Source organism: Colossoma macropomum, unplaced genomic scaffold, assembly GCF_904425465.1.
Source record: "Colossoma macropomum unplaced genomic scaffold, Colossoma_macropomum, whole genome shotgun sequence".
In the NCBI taxonomy this organism is placed as follows: domain Eukaryota; kingdom Metazoa; phylum Chordata; class Actinopteri; order Characiformes; family Serrasalmidae; genus Colossoma; species Colossoma macropomum.
The window spans coordinates 12,873,313-12,892,643 of record NW_023494810.1 but is presented as its reverse complement, the minus strand read 5'-3'; the positions used below and the strand labels follow the sequence as shown (position 1 = coordinate 12,892,643).

Below are 19,331 nucleotides of genomic sequence, written 5' to 3'. Positions count from 1 at the left end.
CCGTGACTGTAGTCCTTTGCTTCAAATAAAGTTTTTTTTCCAGTCACCCCCATGTTGTGAATTTGTTTGAAGTGAAGTACGCTTAGTCTGAAGTAAGATTACTGGACAGCAGACAAAATCAACAGCAAAGTGCACAACTACAGTTTTCCAAATAAGACATAACAGAGGTAATCATGTAGAAGATGGAACAACTATATATATATATATATATATATATATATATATATATATGTATGTCACAGTCATAGGTTGAAACATGCAGCCGCGCCGCTGTTGCTCTCACTGCACGCTGGTGCTCAAAACTGTGTTCACCCTATACATGTTCAGTTCAGAATTATTGAAAGTAAAGTAAAAAACATTCTGATGAAGCTTATTTGGACAGAACATTTCTTTCTTTAGGGTCAAATTTGAGCAAATAAGAAAAATGCAATTAATCACTGTAAACTGCACAAAATCATGCAATTAACTGCTTGCATGATTATCTATTAATATATTTTAGCCTGATAAACAATTAGCAGATTTTTCTCTTATATACGAGTGTTGTGGACTCAAATGAGACTCCCTATATAATGACTCTTATACCTATATGCTAATTTGCAATGTTTGTCCCTAACTGAAACTCAAAAAAACCCCAAAACAAACCACCATTCTCTAAATGAGGAAGGAAGGAAACATCTTTTGCATTTAAATGAAGAAAATCGAAAAAGTTTACACATGAGTACACATTTAGCAAAATGAAGTGTAATAAAAACATGCAAATGCCTAACTAAGCCATGTGTCTGGATGGATGAAAGGAAGGAGTGAATGAAAGGGAGGGAGGTTTCTGGATGAGCACAGCGACTGACCTGATGAGGGACGAGGCCAAGTGAGGTCGGGGGCTCATTCATGCGGTCATCGCTGCTACTGGCCACTGCATAGCCTCTGAAAGGAAAAAAAAAAAGAGAGAGAAAAAAGAGAAAGAACAGACACTATGAATATTAAAGCCTGTCTGGATTCCTCCGTCCTCAAATGTTTCTCAACCAAATCCAAATAAGAATTTTACGCATCATTTCCTTCAAAATCCATCTATATTTCAGCTCACTTGTCTGTGAGCGTGTCTGTCTTGCTTCTGCATTTAGCCACACAGCCTGAGGAAATACACACATGATGTGCATGCCAGTTTTTGACTTTGGTTGAAGAAATGCACCTTCAGTACTTGCACAGCCTAAAAATGAATAAGGCCAATTAATCATTTTCAGTCATTTCTAATGTTTTTGCTGGCTTTATTTAAAGACACAATTTACAACTGAAAGGCTATCACTATAAATGATATCAGTAATTTATCAACTGATTATTCTGATGATCAATCGAGTAATCTGGTCAGACAATACAAATGGTCTTAACACTATGGGTGCATTTACACTTGTAGTTTGGTTCCGATGGTCCAGACCAAAGCAGGAAATGATACACTGTTGCATTAGTTCTGGTTTGCCTTGTTTAGTTCTAGTGTTTACCTTGACATATTTAACATCAAAACAAAAGATGTGAACTAAAGTCATATGAGCAAAAGGTCACAGCTGATTAGGTAGATTTTCTGACATAGAACAACTGTAATAATGTCCACCAAACTTCCTGAACTGTGCTGTTCTGTGTTCTTTCTGGGCTCATTGGTTTTGTTTACGTCTTGTTTCATCCGCTTTATGATATTAGAGCAATAAGCCATGAGACTCCCTGCGTTACCATGGTTACAAAGCACAGCAAACACTGCTAGAAATAAAGGTTCTGTGCAGGTTCATTTTTCATTCATCAAGGTACAAACAATGGAAATGTACCTCAAAGGTACAACAGTGGTTTTAAGGTCCAATTGTAAATATGTTTTTCCAGGTGAAAAGTAGGTATTTGTATCTTTTCATAACCTAATGATTCAAAACAGAACAATAAAATAAAGAGCCTGGAGACGAGACGGGGTGTGTGAAGTCAATATAACTTAGAAAATATAATTTCAGTGGATTATGGTACAATTATGTTCCCTGACTAAAGGTACTGAGATGTACCCTTGGGGGCATCACCACAGGGACAAGAGGGGTACTGCCCCAGTGACAGTTTACTACCTTTATATCATTTCATTTAAGTGTGCAGTCTAATGTTAAATAGTTTATAATGACTTCAAACTTGCCTCAGCATAGTTTTAAAACCCAAACACTCCAATGCATAATTACAGACTCAGAGCTCATAAAGAGATGACATAAAGCTTGCATGTGTCGCAACAGCATCAGAAACTCTTCTACAAACCAAAGAACTTCTGCAGAGAGGAGACAACGGTTTGTTCCGTCTTCGCTCTGCATTACATTCATACTTAATACAAATCGCACCAGAGTTCGTTCTGAAGTGAAGTGAGAACCACCTGCTCAGGGGGTCTCAGTCCTCTTATATGGTGCACCAGAGTTCAAATGGCAGCACTCTCACTCGCCCTGATTAAGCATGCACAAAGATTTATTTTAATTGAACCAAACCTGCCAAGTCTAAACACAGCCTGTGTGGGTAAATATGTAAATAAATGGGTCTGTAAATCAGAGCAGCAGCAGAATTTAAAACATATATGATGAGTGTATCCACAGGTATCAGCAAATTCAACTGAATGCTTTTGAAGTCATTTTTAATGCCATTTTGAGAAATCTAATGCTGCTTTGAGTCACTGGAGAAGCGTACCAGCTTTCTGTTAAACTGTTCAGCCTAGACCTTGTTAAATAAAACCTAAACAAGAAATGTGTTACAATAAACATGTCGCTGTTGTTGGAAGAAAACCTTGTATCTCCAAAATGGTAACTTTACAGGAGAAGGAAAAAACCTGCTTTACTTTTAATGTAAGTCAATGGAACCAGACTTTTTCCCAAGTAATTCTGAGCTGTTTCCTTTGGTACATTCTTCATGAAATATACACACACTGTAAAGCGCAACAGGCATTTTCAAATTATGTCAAAAACTGAAAAACTACAAAAATGGAGATACAAGGTTTTCTTACGACAGCAGCGATATGTGTATTTGTGAGATCCTGCTGGTGTGGGTTTCCCCTTTTTCAGCGTTGCTCTAAAAAGTAGTGCTAATAGTGCCACCCTGGGGAGAATCTTTAACCTCATCACCATAATGTATATTATAAATTACATTTATATACAGTACTAATATAGGGTATACATATCTTTATATTTGACATTGTTCATCATTCAAACTGTGAACTATTCATAAGTCGATCACTAAGAACATAAATTTTAAACCAACTATTTTTTAAAAAAGTAATCAATTTTAAATTGACTAATTATGACAGTCCTAATTTTGAGCATTTTGCTCTTCTATTTTACACACAGTCTTTGAAAGACTATGATTATTGTTTTTATTTTATTATTTGGCCTTATTATTATTATTAAAAGCTCTGTTGCATCTTTAGGTATCGATGCTCAAAGCTGATCTGACTCTAGGCTGGGAGACAATGTCACAGTGTGCTCCATGCAGATCATTTTTGAAGAGAAATGTTAAATGTTAGGTACGTAAAATGCGAAAGCCATGATAAATGTTCATTAAAACTGAATATAAAACTCAGCACATTCAATCTGAAGGGATTTTACTTTAATGATGTGAACATTCAGCAGTGCTGGCTTAGACCCTCTTCTGTCGCTGTTTAAGGCAGGACTTCACTGAGTCTCTCCTCTCCAAACCCACAGTGCCTCCCCTGATGTGTTCTTCACACCGCAGCGTAATTACTTTTCCTCTACTCATTTTTCTCCTCAAGGCTGCGAGCTAAGCCTGCAGTGAGGCAGAATGTGAGATGAAGATGCTGGCATTCTGGAGTGCACTGTGAGGTCTGCAGCACTCATTAGCAAGATGAATGGCTGATTTTAAGTTGGTCACTGGGTGTTCACTGCATTATGAAATGCACAGTTACCACCATAATAGATTAACCCTTAAAAGTCATTTAATTATTACTTTATTATACCATTTCAAACATAACTACACACTCATTGAGCACTTTATTGGGAAGACTTCCTTCTATCTACACTCAAATTACTATATAGGTGCATTTTGTAGTTCTTGGATTGCACATCTGTTTCTCTGCATACTTTGTAAGCCCCTATTCACCCTGTTGGTAGGACTTTTTATTGTGAGAAATTATACAGTGAGTGATGTAATCTTTTTTAAACTATGCAACGACAAGTTTGAGCCTGCACTTCTGACTGTTCTTAGTTTCAATGTCCAAAAAATACAAAAGATGTTTTGTTTGTTTTGTTCTAAACAATAACTTCACATCAAATATATTAAAGCATAACATTTCCTGTACTTAAATCCACAAGGTCATAAGGCTGGTAAATGTAATGTTAAATGCAAGTTTAGAATATATACTTTCAACAGACTTCTGCTTTTTCAATGAGCTAAGAGTGAGAAACACTACATTAAACTTAAATAAAATTACAACACAGCTTTTGTTAATGTGCTGGTGATAACTGTGACTTTCAAGAGCCAATGACTATTTCTAAAGTTGAAATGTAATGGATTTAGTTACATATTTAAAAATCTAGGGAAGATTTTTGCATTTTGCATTTGTTAAATGGCAATTTAAGTATTTAACTGAACCGATTTACTGCCAAACATATTTGACCCAAATTCAAATATATATTTAGTCCAATAAATATTTTTGACTAATTGCAAACAAAAAAAAGACCTAGTTTCAATTTTCAATTACAGTTTGAGGCCATCAGGGTTCTTCACGTCTACTGTAGTGTGGGAAAAGGCAACTTGGGGTTAAGTGCTTCGCTTAAGGGCACTACAAATGTTCTGGGGTCCGTACAGCCTGAATCCCTCAGATGCGAAGGCTGATAGACTTTGATTCAATCAAACAACCTCATCGCTCCTGGCACGGTGCCCTTACCCACGAAGCCACAGCTACTGCCGTGGGTCAAGCTCTTACCACTGAAGAACAAGCTTTCACAGTTTGGGGAAAAGCAGCATCTGTGAAGCCTTCCCTACTCTGCAGCATCTACATTCACAGCAGGGCCTGACTAACAAACATTTAATATCAATATAGATTTTGTGGTGCATTTATAATGGCAAAAAGCAACACTGTCAATATTGTCACTATGTTAGTGCTTATTGGAGTAATCACTGATTTATATTCTTCATATTTATGTAGTATGATCTATTTCCACCACTGAAAAGCAATATATTCACTTGACTGATGCCACAAACATCAAGAAGTAGTTAAGTGTTTGCAGTGCCATCTTTTTTTAGATGCCTTGATTGTGTTCCACACAACAAAAACATAGCCAGTGACAATTAGCTTGTGAAAAAAGATGAAAACCGTTAAAAAAAACATGAAAGTGTGTCATGAAAAAATTCCCCTGCCAGAAGCTCAGCCCTGACTGGTCCAAAGGATGTTTACAATCCAAAAATCCCAAACTTAACTAGCCTTGGAACAGGTGTCCAGCATTATCTCCTTTGTAAAAAGTGATCCAGCGGTGTGAGATACAAAATGTAGGGTTAGCCTGAAGTTTAAATTTAGGTGGCTAAGTAAAAAAAATCCTGTGAGAACACTACTTTGTATGAACATTATGTCATGGATCATGAATATAATGCTTATTACATATGAAATATGTTGCAAAAAACATGCTAAAACTAAAATGCAATATCATAGCATGTCCATACAACTGTATACTGGTACACATGCTACATTGTCCAGCCTTAGCTCAGCCTGTACTGCTGTAGTACAAGGTAAGCAATCAGTGACGGTTAGCTCTGCAATCTCTGGCTGGCAGAAGAGCATAATTCCCAGAAGTCAGAGATTTCCTTCATATTAGAGCTCTCTGTTCATGATAATACAAAGTAAGCTTATTATAAATATTGATGTTTATTGGTGAGATTTTCTCCAATACCAATAAATCTGAGGGCATCTTAATATTGACTCAAATGACAGACTGTGGGCTGTGGTTCCTTTTCATTGAGATTTTCCGTATGTAGAAACTCTAGCTGCTCTCCTTCAGTGAAAAAGTATGACCATTCTGCAGGAGTGAAAAACTTCCCTGCAATTCTGCACCTCTCCCCATTCTTTGAGTCGTCTTTTGTCGCGCTCAGTCCAAAGCCTTTTATCCAGCCCTTGCAGAAGCTTTCGCCATAATGGTCTAATGCATGTGAAGAGAGTCTCACAGTAAGATGATAGTTCTATCTGGGGCAGCGAGTGGCCCATTCATTCCAATCCATCCACACATAGTAAACACAGAAGAAAGTGAGCTCCGCACGCTGCAAGTACATTAGCAAGATACACAAAAGGACACACACATCACTGCAGTGCAATTTAGGCTTAATTGGCATGAAAGCAAGATGAAATGAGCCTGCTTTGGGCTGCTTGGATTTAAGGTGGTTATGTTCTTGACCTTCTGTTAGAGAACAGTGCTTACCTCACTTCTCTTGCAATGTCTCTAATCCAAAGTAAATGTGTGCAAATACAGAAAAACTGAGGACTGAGGATGGTATAACACTGCTGCGTAGAAAATACATCGCTTTTAGTAAAGCAATAAGCCACAAGAGGCCATGCATACAGTGATTTACCATGGTTAAGGAGAAATGTTAGGCACAACATAATGTTTATTGCAATTTCTTTTCTTAACAATAATCACTATTGATTCTTGAGTTCTTCCGCCAAGCAGTGTAGTTTGATAAGAGCAGACTATGGTTACCAAACAGCATAAGAGTCAGAGTATTCAATGACCAGCACAATGGTTTTTGATTACTTGACACATTAATACGGTATTTATTTGATGTGCACATTATATGTGTGCATACTGAGAATTTTATATCAGCTTCAAATGCGGTTCTGCCAATCAGATGACGCAAAAGCGGAACTGTCTGACACAATACAATACAAATACTCTATTTTCAGAAAAGCATTTTTCTCCGCAGGATTAGTCATTATCCATTCCCACCTGCTGTTTGAATCCCACCCCCAGCAAGCAGCAAAGGTCTGCTACAGCAGTCATGAACAACGAAATCTTAAAGCTTCAAGTCTACTTTTTCTGCTCGCCTAGCATGAGACACCTGCACTATAGTGTGTTATCCTAATTTGTGCAGTTTGATATTTTACGTTAAATGAACACACAGCTTGCAATTAGCTAAGACAGTTTAATCAAGATAGAAAAAATACAGGTCTTTTTTTTAAAGGCTGAAGAAGTAAAAGAAAATAATAATAATTAAAGTTTTGCATGTGTGCCACCCTAACACCACACTGCTGCCAGTGGCATCACACCAAAATATCGCAGTGTTGAAAATTTATGACCACAACAGCTCTGCATGTGAAGCGACTACATGTTCTCAAGCTGCTAATCATTAAACATCACAAGGTACCTGAACAATTCCATGATAAATGGACCAACAGAAATTTAAAAAGTCCTTACGAAAGTAATGATATACTGACATTTCTTTGATGCTGGACATTATCAAATCAATTAAATCTTTGTTTACATAGCATCGTTCCTATATGCTGTAGTTGAAAATCAAAGTACTTTACAGGGCCAAGTTTTCCAAAAGCATCTTAGTGTTCATATCATCTTTACTGGTAGAAAGAGTTGAGTGTGGTACTCGCTCTACCACTTAAAAAGCCTCATTGTGCTAAGAGAACCCAGAAAAGAGAGTGTAAGAAATAAGAACATAAAACTAAATGTATAACCAGGTACATTTCAAAATGAAAAAAATAAATTACACACAGATAATTATGACAACAAAACTATAAAATAAAAATAATAAAACATAGAATATTACAGTAATTGACATCTAGTGAAAAATAATATCAAAATGATACTAGAACAAGACTAAAGGATTATCAAGTAAATGCACTGTTGCAAAAGTAAGTCTCAAGGTCATGTTTAAAAACGTCAACAGACAGCACTGCCCTCAAGTCCTCTGGCAAGCTATTCCGGGGGCGAGAGCCATATACGCTATAAGCTCTGTACGTCTTTGTCTGTGCCCTGGAAACTGCGAGTAGATTAATGGCAGAGGAGCAGAGAGGTCTCTTTGGTTCATAAAATTTAATCATATTCTGCACATATTTGGGGGTTGGCCCATGAACAGACTTAAAAACTAACAGAATTATTTCTAAAATTCTGAACTTACTGGCTAAGTAGTGGAGGGACTTTAGGACAGGAGTAATATAGGCTCTCTTTCTGGTCTTGGAGAGAACATGTGCAGCAGCATTTTGAATCAATTGTAACTTACTGGATTTCTTAGGAAGACCAGAAAGAAGAGCATTACAGGAATCCAACCTACTAGTTACAAAAGCATGAATAAGCTTCTCAGCATCCACACAAGTGAGGAACAGTTAAACCCTCACAATATTTCTAAGATGATAAAAGGCTGTTCTGGTGACATTTTTAATATGGATTTCCAAATTTAAATCTAAAAGCACACCAAGATTAACAAAAAGGCTTAAAATCGTTCGGATACTATTTTAAAACTCAGGGTTTCAGCGTTTTCTCTGTGCAGTTGGAGAAAGTTAAGACATCCAAATGTTAATATAGTCAATGCATTTAATTACTCTGTCAAAGGGGCCTTTGGCATCGGGTGAAATCGAAATATATAACCTGTGTCATCTGCATAGCAATGAAAATTATGCACCTGACACTGAAAAGCAGTTAATTTTCTCCTTTATAATAAAACACTTACATGTTGTGTTATATGTCTTAGAAGACGAGGGAGGATGTAGCACTTACCCTTCTGGATGCTGGAGTATGGAGACCATCAGCTCCACTGCCAGGGCACCAGCTATCATAGCAAGACCAGGCCGGCTGACTGTACACTGCTGGTCCAGTGTCCTGTCCCGGGTCGACTGTAAAACATAATTTTAGCACCACAATCAATAACTTGGTAAATATAATAACAATGTCTCATTATTGTCAATCATGTTGGTCAGTTAACAATCCAAAAAATGTTGTAACATTGTAGCATTGTGAGAGGAGTTACTTCCCGGAGTTCTTTGCCATCTGGTTTCCGTAAATTATTTATTTTTCTTCATTTCAGTTTTCTTCATTAAAAACAGAGTGTTATAACATATTATTCCAATGCTAATAGTGAGGTTAGCAACTTTTTTGGTTGCAATAATTTTGCTTATTATTGGCACATTACCAGCAATATTTTCACTGATACCAATAAATTCATAGGGCATCAATATCAGCCAAGTTTATCGGCCAACTAGTAGACTGGTCCGGCTCTAACCTGTATATTGACATGGTTATTACATTTTGCTTGAACAAAGGTGGTTACATTTAGAGCAAAAAAGCTTGATTTAACATACGCCTGTGACAAGAATAACAGCATGCACCTTCAAATCAAGGCTAATCATACACTTTACCATGCCTACACAAAGCATTCAACTGGGCAATCTGAATATTTATCAGTCAGACGCCCTTGCTAAAAAGAGAACAAAGAAATGATGAAGATTGCAAGACACGCAAGGAACTCACATCACCAGGAGCAACGACATCATTGCAGAAGTAACAGCCAAGTCGGTGCCCAGGTATGTTGGAGAAAAGAGATGCTCCTAAAAATATGAACATTTCATTAAATAATAACGTCAAAGTCTAGGATAAGGACATTACATGCCTTTGCTTTTTGAAAGGAAAGGAGTGGTGAGCTAGGACTGGAGGCATATATGTGATGACCTGAGAAAAAAATAGGCTCCCACAGTGACGTTATACTGTCCAAAATCAACCACTTTGACTCCACTCCACTGACCCACCAACCAACATGGACACCAGAAACTAAACCTTTTGAACCAGTGTTCTTGTGTGTATGTGAAGTCATCAAACACATGCAGGGCTGGAGTTGAAAGCAGAAATTAAACTGTGTGTCACGACCCACTGCTGGGTTGCAGCAGGGGGATGAGTGAGTCGTGAAGAAGCTGGTGGGCTGCAGTATGGGGACAAGTGGGTCGCAGTATGGGCAGGCGTAAGTGGCAAGAAAGCTGGTGGGTTACAGTATGTGGACGAGAGGGTGACTGGGAGGCTAGTGGGTTTGCAGTTTGGGGCCAAGTGCGTCGCATTTTGGGTATGAGTAGGTCGTAAAGGAAGCTAATGGGATGCATATCAGGGACAAGTGGGTTGCAGTATGGGAACAAGTGAGTGGGAAAGGAAGCTGTTGCGTTGCAGTATGTGGACGAGTGGATCGTGAGGAAGCTGGTGGGTTACAGAATAGGGACGAGTGGGTCATGAGGTAGCTGGCAGGTTACAGAATAGGGACGAGTGGGTTGCAGTATGTGGATGAGTGCGTGTCAAGGAAGCTGCTGGGCTGCAGCATGGGGATGAGTGGGTCACAGTATGGGGATGAGCAAGCAGCAAGGAAGGTGGTGGGTTGCAGTATGGGGATGAGTGGACAGACAAAGAGCAGGTGGCTGCAGTCTCGGGGAACAGAGGGTCAAGAAGAAGCTGGTGGGTTGCAATATGAGGACGCACGGATGGCAAGGAAGCTGGTGGGTCGCAGAGTGGGGAAGAGTGGGTCCCTATAAAAGACTTTTTTATCCACATCATAAATATTTGGTGGGTTTTGGGCCAAACATTCCTACATGTGATTCCTAACATGAAGTTTGGTGAGCCCTTCTTTGACATTTATTTTTCAAGAATCAACTGTAATCAACTGTGACTGTGTGATTGAGAGTTTCACTGTGATTTATTATTAAGAACTCTTATATATTGAGAATTCATGTCTATGACTGAATGCTTTATAGTTTATTCCTTTTAATTACAGTTTGGACTGTTAAGTGGATTGCTTATGTTTGCCAACATCCAGAAATGGGAGCTGTCGCTGGTTTCTGTGTCAATACAATGACAAGTTTCATGTCTTTTCCTCTAACACAGTACAGCGACATATTTAAATAAAACTACTCTCAAACTTATACTTTAGTTTTAAGAATAAAAATCCTGTTTCTTTAAGGCCAAGAAATTCTGTGATTCTGTTAAACCCCAATAAGACTAGATGGCAGAAGACGCACATTGCTAAATCAACCACTTGACCTGCGCTGGATTTAGACAGGCAATTTTGTTCAACAGAAGAGAGACATACAATAATATAACTCTCATTTAAGGTGTTCTTCACAGTTGTCTGCCCTACCTGGTATTGCTGGAGTGGAGGATGAAGATGAGTCAGACAGAGAGGAAGCTGATGAAGGGCTGGAGTCTCCAGCATCTGAGGCTTTAGGTTTTTTCAGGCCATGCCTCATTACCACAAAGGTGTCAAATCCAAGAGCAGCATTAACGATAAGCTGTTTTGACAGAGATGTTAGGATGAGGAAAGTTAATTTGGTTTTAAAGTGATGGACAAGGACTACTGAACAAGTGAACAGTGTCTGACTAAGCAATAGGCTAAAAAATAACATTAGTGTGAACTCAAGATGACCTCATAAAGTGCTCTGCAGTGACCACAGCACTGTGTTCTACTTTTTAGTCGTATTTAATGAATGCAACAAAATCATCAGCGGTAATATTCTCCCATTCATTAAGATAATAGCCACCAAAATGTTATTCAGTGAAATCTCATTTATACAACAATTTCTTTAACAATTATCAACGCCAGGCAAAGGCCAGCAGGGTTCACAATTAAATATTTAAATAAATAAACAAACAAACAAACAAACAAACAAACTCATTGAAAGTAAGTTAAAATCTCATTTGTGACTGAAATATTATAAATTAAAACACTGATTTATTTTCTTAATTGTAGCAGTTATTTATATATTGGCACTGCTAGGACAAAACCTTTTATCTTCAAAAATTAACTCTACAGGAGAAGCAAAAACATTCTTAACTATCACTGTAAGTTAAAGTAACAAGACTTTACTTCATTTTGGCCATTTCTTGTGGTCAGTTTTCATTAAAGTTTGACACTGTTTTAACGCCAGCTAGTATATATTATATATATATGCTACCTTTCTTTGGCTGGCAGCTATGACTGTGGGAAGCCATCGGCTCTCTCGAGTGTCCATCAGCAGAAAAACGACGTCATGAGCCGAAATGAGTGCCTCCAGCTGTTCCACATCTCGTTGTGCTTGTGCAATCGTCACTTCTGAAAAATTCACAGGGTGGCCAGGCATCGGGATGCTCATGTTGAAGCCCTCTGCATTCTGTGTGAGAAAGAAAGGCAGAGTGTCCTCTACTTCTTGTGTAATGTAACGTAAAAAAAGTACTGAAAGGGGTTACATTCATTTTGTGAAGACGTGGGTTAACAGCAAATTTCTTCACTGCATATACAGTTCAGCAGGGATCTAGTAGGGATGGGCGTGATCATTTGAAAATATGGACATCTGAACTTATCTTAGTACTCCTTTGTTTAGCTGGGTGTTCAAATAAGGCATGTGTAGTTCAGAATAAAAAAGCATGTTATCTTGTAATTTGGTCAGTTCGGTCACAATAACACTCAAATGTACACTGCACCAAATACATTTGTCAGTAGAACTGCTACAATTTCGACACAGGATAGGACACTTTTAGGTTACTTGAGTGTTCTGTTATTTGGTGAAAAAGGATATTCAAACAAGCACTACTGAAAAACTGGCTTCCTTTAGAGTCTCCTTGAAATTTCACGTTCATGATCTATTTATGTGAAACAACGTCAAATGACATCAAAAGACATTCAAAACCTTTAGGGCCAGTCAAGTTACAGCACATACAGTTTTGTCTAATATTTGCACTTAAAGATCACAACAAAGCAGCGGAATCTATCCCTGCTGTCAATGACGTCAAAGGAAAAGATGACACAAACCCAAATTCAACCGAAGCAAGCAGAGAATCAGAAATTGCCAACATTCTAACTGCATACCTCTCTGTGAGTAAGGATTTATCTGTGGGGGTCTCACTGTGTACATGTTGCAGAGGGCAGAGTGGTGAGGACAGAGGTAATTATGGCTCAGATAGCTGGGCAGTGTCTAATTGGCTCTATACACAGGGGTTCTGTAAAGGTAAAGTATGCGGTGCTCATTAGCTGAACAGGAGGAGATAATCAATACAAGACCAAGACATTAATAAATAATGACCGGTGTGTAAATAGAGCAGAGAGCTAATTCAGCAGGCAGCCAGATGAGCAACTGTTAATGCATGAATTACACAGACAGGTATTCAGGGATTTTAAAGCTAGCTGCACTCACAGACACAAACACACATTAACTCCATCCCTGACGTTTGATCTATTCAGAGTCCTTTCCTCATTAAAACTCATAAAAATCTGTTGCATGAGCAGTTACTGAGAGTGCATGCCCACGTTGGTCATAGTAAAATGGATCAGCATGTGGAACTGGAGCACTGTGTGTTTTTTATCGCTACAGTGCTGAGAAAAATATTTGCCTCTTCCTGATTTCTTTAATTTTTGCACATTTGTCATCTTGTTTCAGAAATTCAATACAACTGGACAATCCAAGTTAACACACAATACAGTTTAATTTATTTTTAGCTTAAAATGTGCATTTCAGTTACCAACAGTAATTACTCCCATAGTTACTCAACTAGCTAATCAAATTTTGTTGATAATTGGGATTAATTAAACTAGACACACCCAGACTTGATTACTGCCAAACCTGTTCAATATAAACAGCACTTAAGGAGCAGCGCGTGATATTTAGTGGTATTAGCGGTAAGGCTGCAACCAACTGAATCCCCCTCCCTTCACCCTCCCTTGCTTTTTCTTGTGCCAAATAATAAGCATGATCCCCCTCATTTGTCAAAATTTGGGTTCTCAAACTTCTCACAGCACAAACTGGTTAGCCAGCACCGGCAGCCGCTTCAACATAAAAATGCAAAAGGAACTCTCTAGAGCGTTTGGTTTGTCCGTTCTGGGCTAGTGTAGAAACATGCCAGTCTCTAAATGGAAGAAGACCCACTCCTATGTAGATATGAAGGGCTCATTCTAAGCTAATGAAAACACAACAATGTGTTTTGTTACTCTATTCTGCAAATAGATCCCTCTAAATCTCACACACTGTTCCTTTAAGCAGACAATGTGAAGTACGTTGTCACCAAGAAGCACACTCCAAGATCAAAAGAAATTCCCAAAGAGCTGAGAGAATCTGAAATATCAATCAGATACAATTCAAAAACCACTGCTCACCAAGAGGATCATAAAAGCCCATTTTATTATATATATCATATCAACAGTGAAACATGGCAGTGGTAGTATGATGGTGTGGTGATGCTTTGCATGCCTGCAGAATGTCCAGTCATCAAACCTGGATATGAAGCTCACCAGGTTATGCAGCTAGACAATGTCCACCTCTGAACAGTTCAAAAGAAAAAAATAAGGTTCTGGAGTGGCCCAGTCAAAGTCTTGACTTGAACATCATTGAGCTGCTGTGACAGAACCGTAAACATATGTTTACATTTGTTGCTGCTAAAGGCGGCACAACCAGCGGTTATCAACTTTAGGGCGACAGTTACTTTTCACATGGATGATACAGCAAAACTTTTCCTGTGTTGTCTTCTTTTTTTGTTGTCTTTACATTTTGTAAAAGGTTCTGAAACCCTTAAGTGTGACAAATATGCAAACATATGAAGAAGTCAGGAGGGGGTGTTTCCAATGGTGTTTCTATTATTTATCTCTGAAGGATACTGCTGAAGAAGCAGTAACCAGAGCTTCCCTGTACAAAGCTTGGCTAGCTGACTAATTGATAATCTGAATAAACATGTCTAAGTAGCCACTTCAGTGCTCTGTGCATGGAGTAGTGACAACAGTGGAGAGCGGCTAGCAGAAGCTAACCATCTTACCATCCTACCAAAGCTGTCCACAAGCCCTCAGCATCAGCACAACAAGCTGCTTGTAATAAGCAAGACTCAATCATGAAGGGACACGGCTGCATGAGGCTGTAAGAAATTGCTCTTTTCAACACCTTTTCATCATGACCTGACCTCATTTCGCTTGGCTGGGGGGACAGGGCTACCTAATTAGCTGCAGACTGAACCCAGCTGAGATGGATTCAGCAGGGCTGTATAAGCCGGCCACTCTTAAGCAACAGCTGGCCAGAAGTAAAGCTAAAGGTGAGCAAGCTCTGCAGAGGCTGCTTCGTTCACTGCTCTACAGATGAACTACATTTAAATGCCAACTACGAACTGGCCAGAGACGATAGGATTCATTTGCTAGCTTCAATCTTTATTTGATATGAGCTTAGATAAGACATGACATACGCTAGACCAGCATGGAAATCTCTCTTCAGTTGACCGAACGCTAGTGTTACGAAGGCCAATCGATCCAATTTGAAATCCAATTGATATGTAGTCTTGCTTAGTGACTATGTACATCATGAATGCTTTTACGCTAGACAAATTAAGATTTAGGTCACTGATTACAACTTGTCGTACATAAAATTGCTAAAGGGCAATAAATTTACTTATTTAACGCTTGTTAATAATGCCTCTAGAGGGCGACGGTAAGTAATATTTATTTATTTGATGTTTGTTAATGACATTTTAGATGGCAGCAGTGAGTAATGTCTGTTTATTTGCTGTTCATTAAAGGTGCCATAGATGCATTTAATCACCATTTTAAATTGTTCTCTGTCTACATAGAGGTTTTGTGACTTTAGTCGGGGTGAAAATTGCCTAGATGCAGTTTTACACACCTATTTACAGCCCTACGATTTGGCCCTAGAATGAAACATCCTGTTTTCCCTTTTTGGGGGGCTCATGAATAATCTGATGAGCTCTGCTCTGGTTGGCTGATTTACAGTGAGGCACTGTGATGGCTCAGACAGAAGCAACATGTCGAAATAGACACAGGCAGGACAATAAAATAAACCTCAGTGTAAATAGGTTTAGTCGTCCTTTTACTCAGAGCTTGCTGGTAGCTAACGTTACCTACTTCAGCTACTTGCTTTTGATCTCGACAACACAAAGTAAATTAAAGTGGATAAAATCACCCAGCATGGCTGCTTACAGGCTGCTGTTGGGGGTGTGATACTAATAAATGGAACTGTCCGTGTCTGCTGAGCAAAGCTGGTCGATACTGTCCAAGCTTTGAAAAACTGTCTGGAGTGAAATTCAGGCTAACTTTGAATTAAAACTGTCTGGGATCGTGTTAAAGTTGTGGGAGCTGAAATCCTATTCGCATTCCACCTTAAATGGTGCCACAGTTACATTCTGGTGCCTGTACAAGCTGAAGCGTTTAAGGAGGAACGGAACATTAGATTATTAAGACAACTTTAGCCTCGTTGTCATTGTGTCCGGCTGGGCTAGAACGTGGGCTGGTGTATGTAAATTCTGGGGGTGTAAATATTAAAGAGTCAAGACTGTTACGTAACAGTTTAGGTTTCTGGATTTGGGATTTAGGCCCGTTTTTCTGCACTATTTTGCAAATGCAGAGATTTGTATTTGAAGGAAGAGGTTGACTGTATTTCAGTTCATTGAACCTTGTTCAACTTAACCAATATAAATACAGTTTTCCATTCTATGACACCTTCAATAACACCTTTAGAGAGCGGCAGTCAGTAATGTCTGATTTTTGTTCATAAAACCTTTAAAGGGTGGCTGTGAATAACATCTATTTATTTGATGTTTGTTAATATTTGATGTTTGTTAATACACCTTTAGAGGGCTGCTGTGAATAACGTTTATTTATTTGATGTTTGTTAATATTTGATGTTCGGTAATAACACCTTTAGGGTGGCAGTGAGTAATGTTTGTTTATTTGATGTTAGCTAATATTTCGATGCTTACTAATAAAACTTTTAGGAGGCGGGGGTGAGTAACGTTTGTTTATTTGATGTTTGTTAATAACACCTTTAAAGGGCAGCGATGAGTAACATCTGTTTATTTGATGTTTGTTAATAACACCTTTAAAGGGCAGCGATGAGTAACGTTTGTTTATTTGATGTTTGTTAATAACACCATTAAAGGGCGGCGATGAGTAACAGTCGTTTATTTGATGTTTGTTAATAACACCATTAAAGGGCGGCGATGAGTAACGTTTGTTTATTTGATGTTCGTTAATAATACCTTTAAAGGGTGACGGTGAGTAACGTTTGTTTATTTGATGTTTGTTAATAACACCATTAAAGGGCGGCGGTAAGTAATGTTTGTTTATTTGATGTTTATCGTATTGGTATCTGTACGGATACTGGCACTTAAGCGCAGTATCAGTATCGGTGATGGGGATAAAGAGACCTATGACTGACGCCATAAAGCAATTTCTGACACGTGCCAGTAGACAGACAACAAGCAGCAGCAAAAACGCTCATGGCAGAATCTGTAACAGCAGTTTTTGGTGTGAAGAACACGCAAATGGAGCCACTTACCTGAACAGCTGAGCTGCTTCTTTCAGTAATCACTTGTCTGCTGTTGTGTGGTCACTTACACTCCGAGTTAACGTTATTGAGAGTGAAAGAACTTAATGATAGCCTTAGCCTTGATTTAGCCTTTAGCATAGCAGCCCGCTAGCCAGGCTTGTGCGTCCACTAGCCCTGTCTGCAGTGCGCCTTTACAGGGCGGCGGTAAGTAACATTTATTTATTTGATGTTTGTTAAAAAAAATGTAAATAATTGTAATAATTGATAACTGATTTTAACATTACAAAATTGATGCAAACAGATAACCATCTTTAGAATGATGCATTTTTACAACCCTTATCCATCTATATATACACACAGTCATGCATGTTGTTCAGATGTTAAGCATCATCCATAAAACAATAACTGAAAACACTAGTATGAGTTTTTATTGTAGATGTAATAATTCTCTGTCAGTAAATTATGATGATTATTTTTGTTCTATGTCTGACGTTGGCTTCAACAGTGAATTACAGCATGTGTCAGAGTCCGATTTTAGATGGTTGTGATTCTGTTCCTAAATCTGCTGCAGGTTCACTGCAGAAGCTTTTGTTTTTCTTCCAGAACATAATGAGTGATAAGATGATTCATCTGTTATCTTTAGACATCAATCACTGGCTTTAGTGATGAAGACAACACCACAGATTCAACTTTCCGGAAACTCCAGAGCTTTCACACTATTTCGTGATGTGGTACTCTGACGTTCTGTCAGGCTGAAGGCCACCATTTACTTCTGTTCTTTTCAGTTACAGAGAGATCAGCCAAGAGGCACTGCTTGGTACTCCTAAACACACTGTTAATAAGGAGTGCTGCATTTTGTTAGTTCCCAAGTGCACAATAAATCTATAAAATGTAGAACCTTACACCTCACCTTATTTGTGTGAAAGGAAAAAGCACTCAAAAAGCTCCCAAAGCTCCACTCAGGGTACACGGTGGCTTAGTCTGAACTGTAACCGTCTATTCTCATTGAGACAAAAGCCTAAAATAGCTCAGAGAGTTTTGGCCAAATTATTCTTGAGGCTTGTGTTCCTTTTGATTAGCTGGGGATGAGTGAGAGTAATTAAAAGTTCATTTTAATCTTATCAGTGTACGATTTTCCAATCTCGCCATCACCTTGACAGCTTCCTATTAATTTGAGATATTCTGGCTGAAGAGCAAGATTTTTATCATCATCATTTCACACAGATATGTACTTTTGAAAAGTTCTCAAAGCTTTTCAAACAACCACACACAGACAGAGGGAAGGTTTTAAGAACAGTCATGAACAGGGTTGAAAAATACTTGTTATTGTACTTCATTACAATACTTAAGTATTGTTTTTAGAGGATTTGCACTTTACTCGGATGTCAGAAAAATAAATATTTACTTTTCTCAGTTATATATGTTTTCAGAGACCTTCATTACAAATCTTAAAGCCCAGGAGATCTGTGTCATTTTCTTTTTACTTTTGCCTAAATACAGTTTCCTTCCTTGGTAATAAAAGGCAAACTAATTATTAGAACTTACAAAACGATCTGAAATGTATCGTGTGTTTTGTGTGAGCTTAAAACAGTTCAGTTTACCACGAAGCGGTCAGTCTTGGACGATTGTTTGGTCATTCTTGGCTGTCTGGGCCCAAACGCATAAATTTGTTTCCTCACTCCTAAATTTCAGGACTTCTGGTAGGACGTTCTGACAGGGCTGCTGAGAATGATTAATCTTGAGAAGGAGAGAAGGGGGGAGCTGATGAAGTGGTGGATGAACAGATGGAGTCAGAGGAGGAGAGGCGGAGAGAATAGGAGATTGAATCGTTGGAAGGAAAAATGGCTCAAGAGACGTAAACAACGGCAGACAGCGTTCCTACACAGAGGCATGAGCGCACAGCCTGGCTCCGAATCTCACTCACGCCAGTCAAGTGTTACTTCACCCTCGCACCATTTATGCATATGAACACTAGTACCCCGCTGACACACAGGAAACGTCTCTACATCAATTTTGTTGCTTAGCAATCAAAGTTACACAGCATCTAATTATACCTAAAAAACTG

The 19,331-nt window shown here is 38.6% G+C and overlaps 1 protein-coding gene across 2 annotated transcripts in view; it reads right to left on the bottom strand.

Moving 5' to 3' along the window:
* atg7 (ATG7 autophagy related 7 homolog (S. cerevisiae)) overlaps positions 1-19,331 on the bottom strand; it is a 111,072-nt gene that overhangs the window by 64,954 nt on the left and 26,787 nt on the right. For both annotated transcript variants that reach the window (XM_036559431.1, XM_036559432.1), the window contains exons 13-17: positions 11,930-12,124; positions 11,116-11,266; positions 9,474-9,550; positions 8,724-8,839; positions 846-921 (exon numbers count right to left, since the gene is read on the bottom strand). In XM_036559431.1, coding sequence (XP_036415324.1) covers positions 846-921; positions 8,724-8,839; positions 9,474-9,550; positions 11,116-11,266; positions 11,930-12,124 — 615 coding nt within the window. The remainder of the gene's footprint in view (positions 1-845; positions 922-8,723; positions 8,840-9,473; positions 9,551-11,115; positions 11,267-11,929; positions 12,125-19,331) is intronic.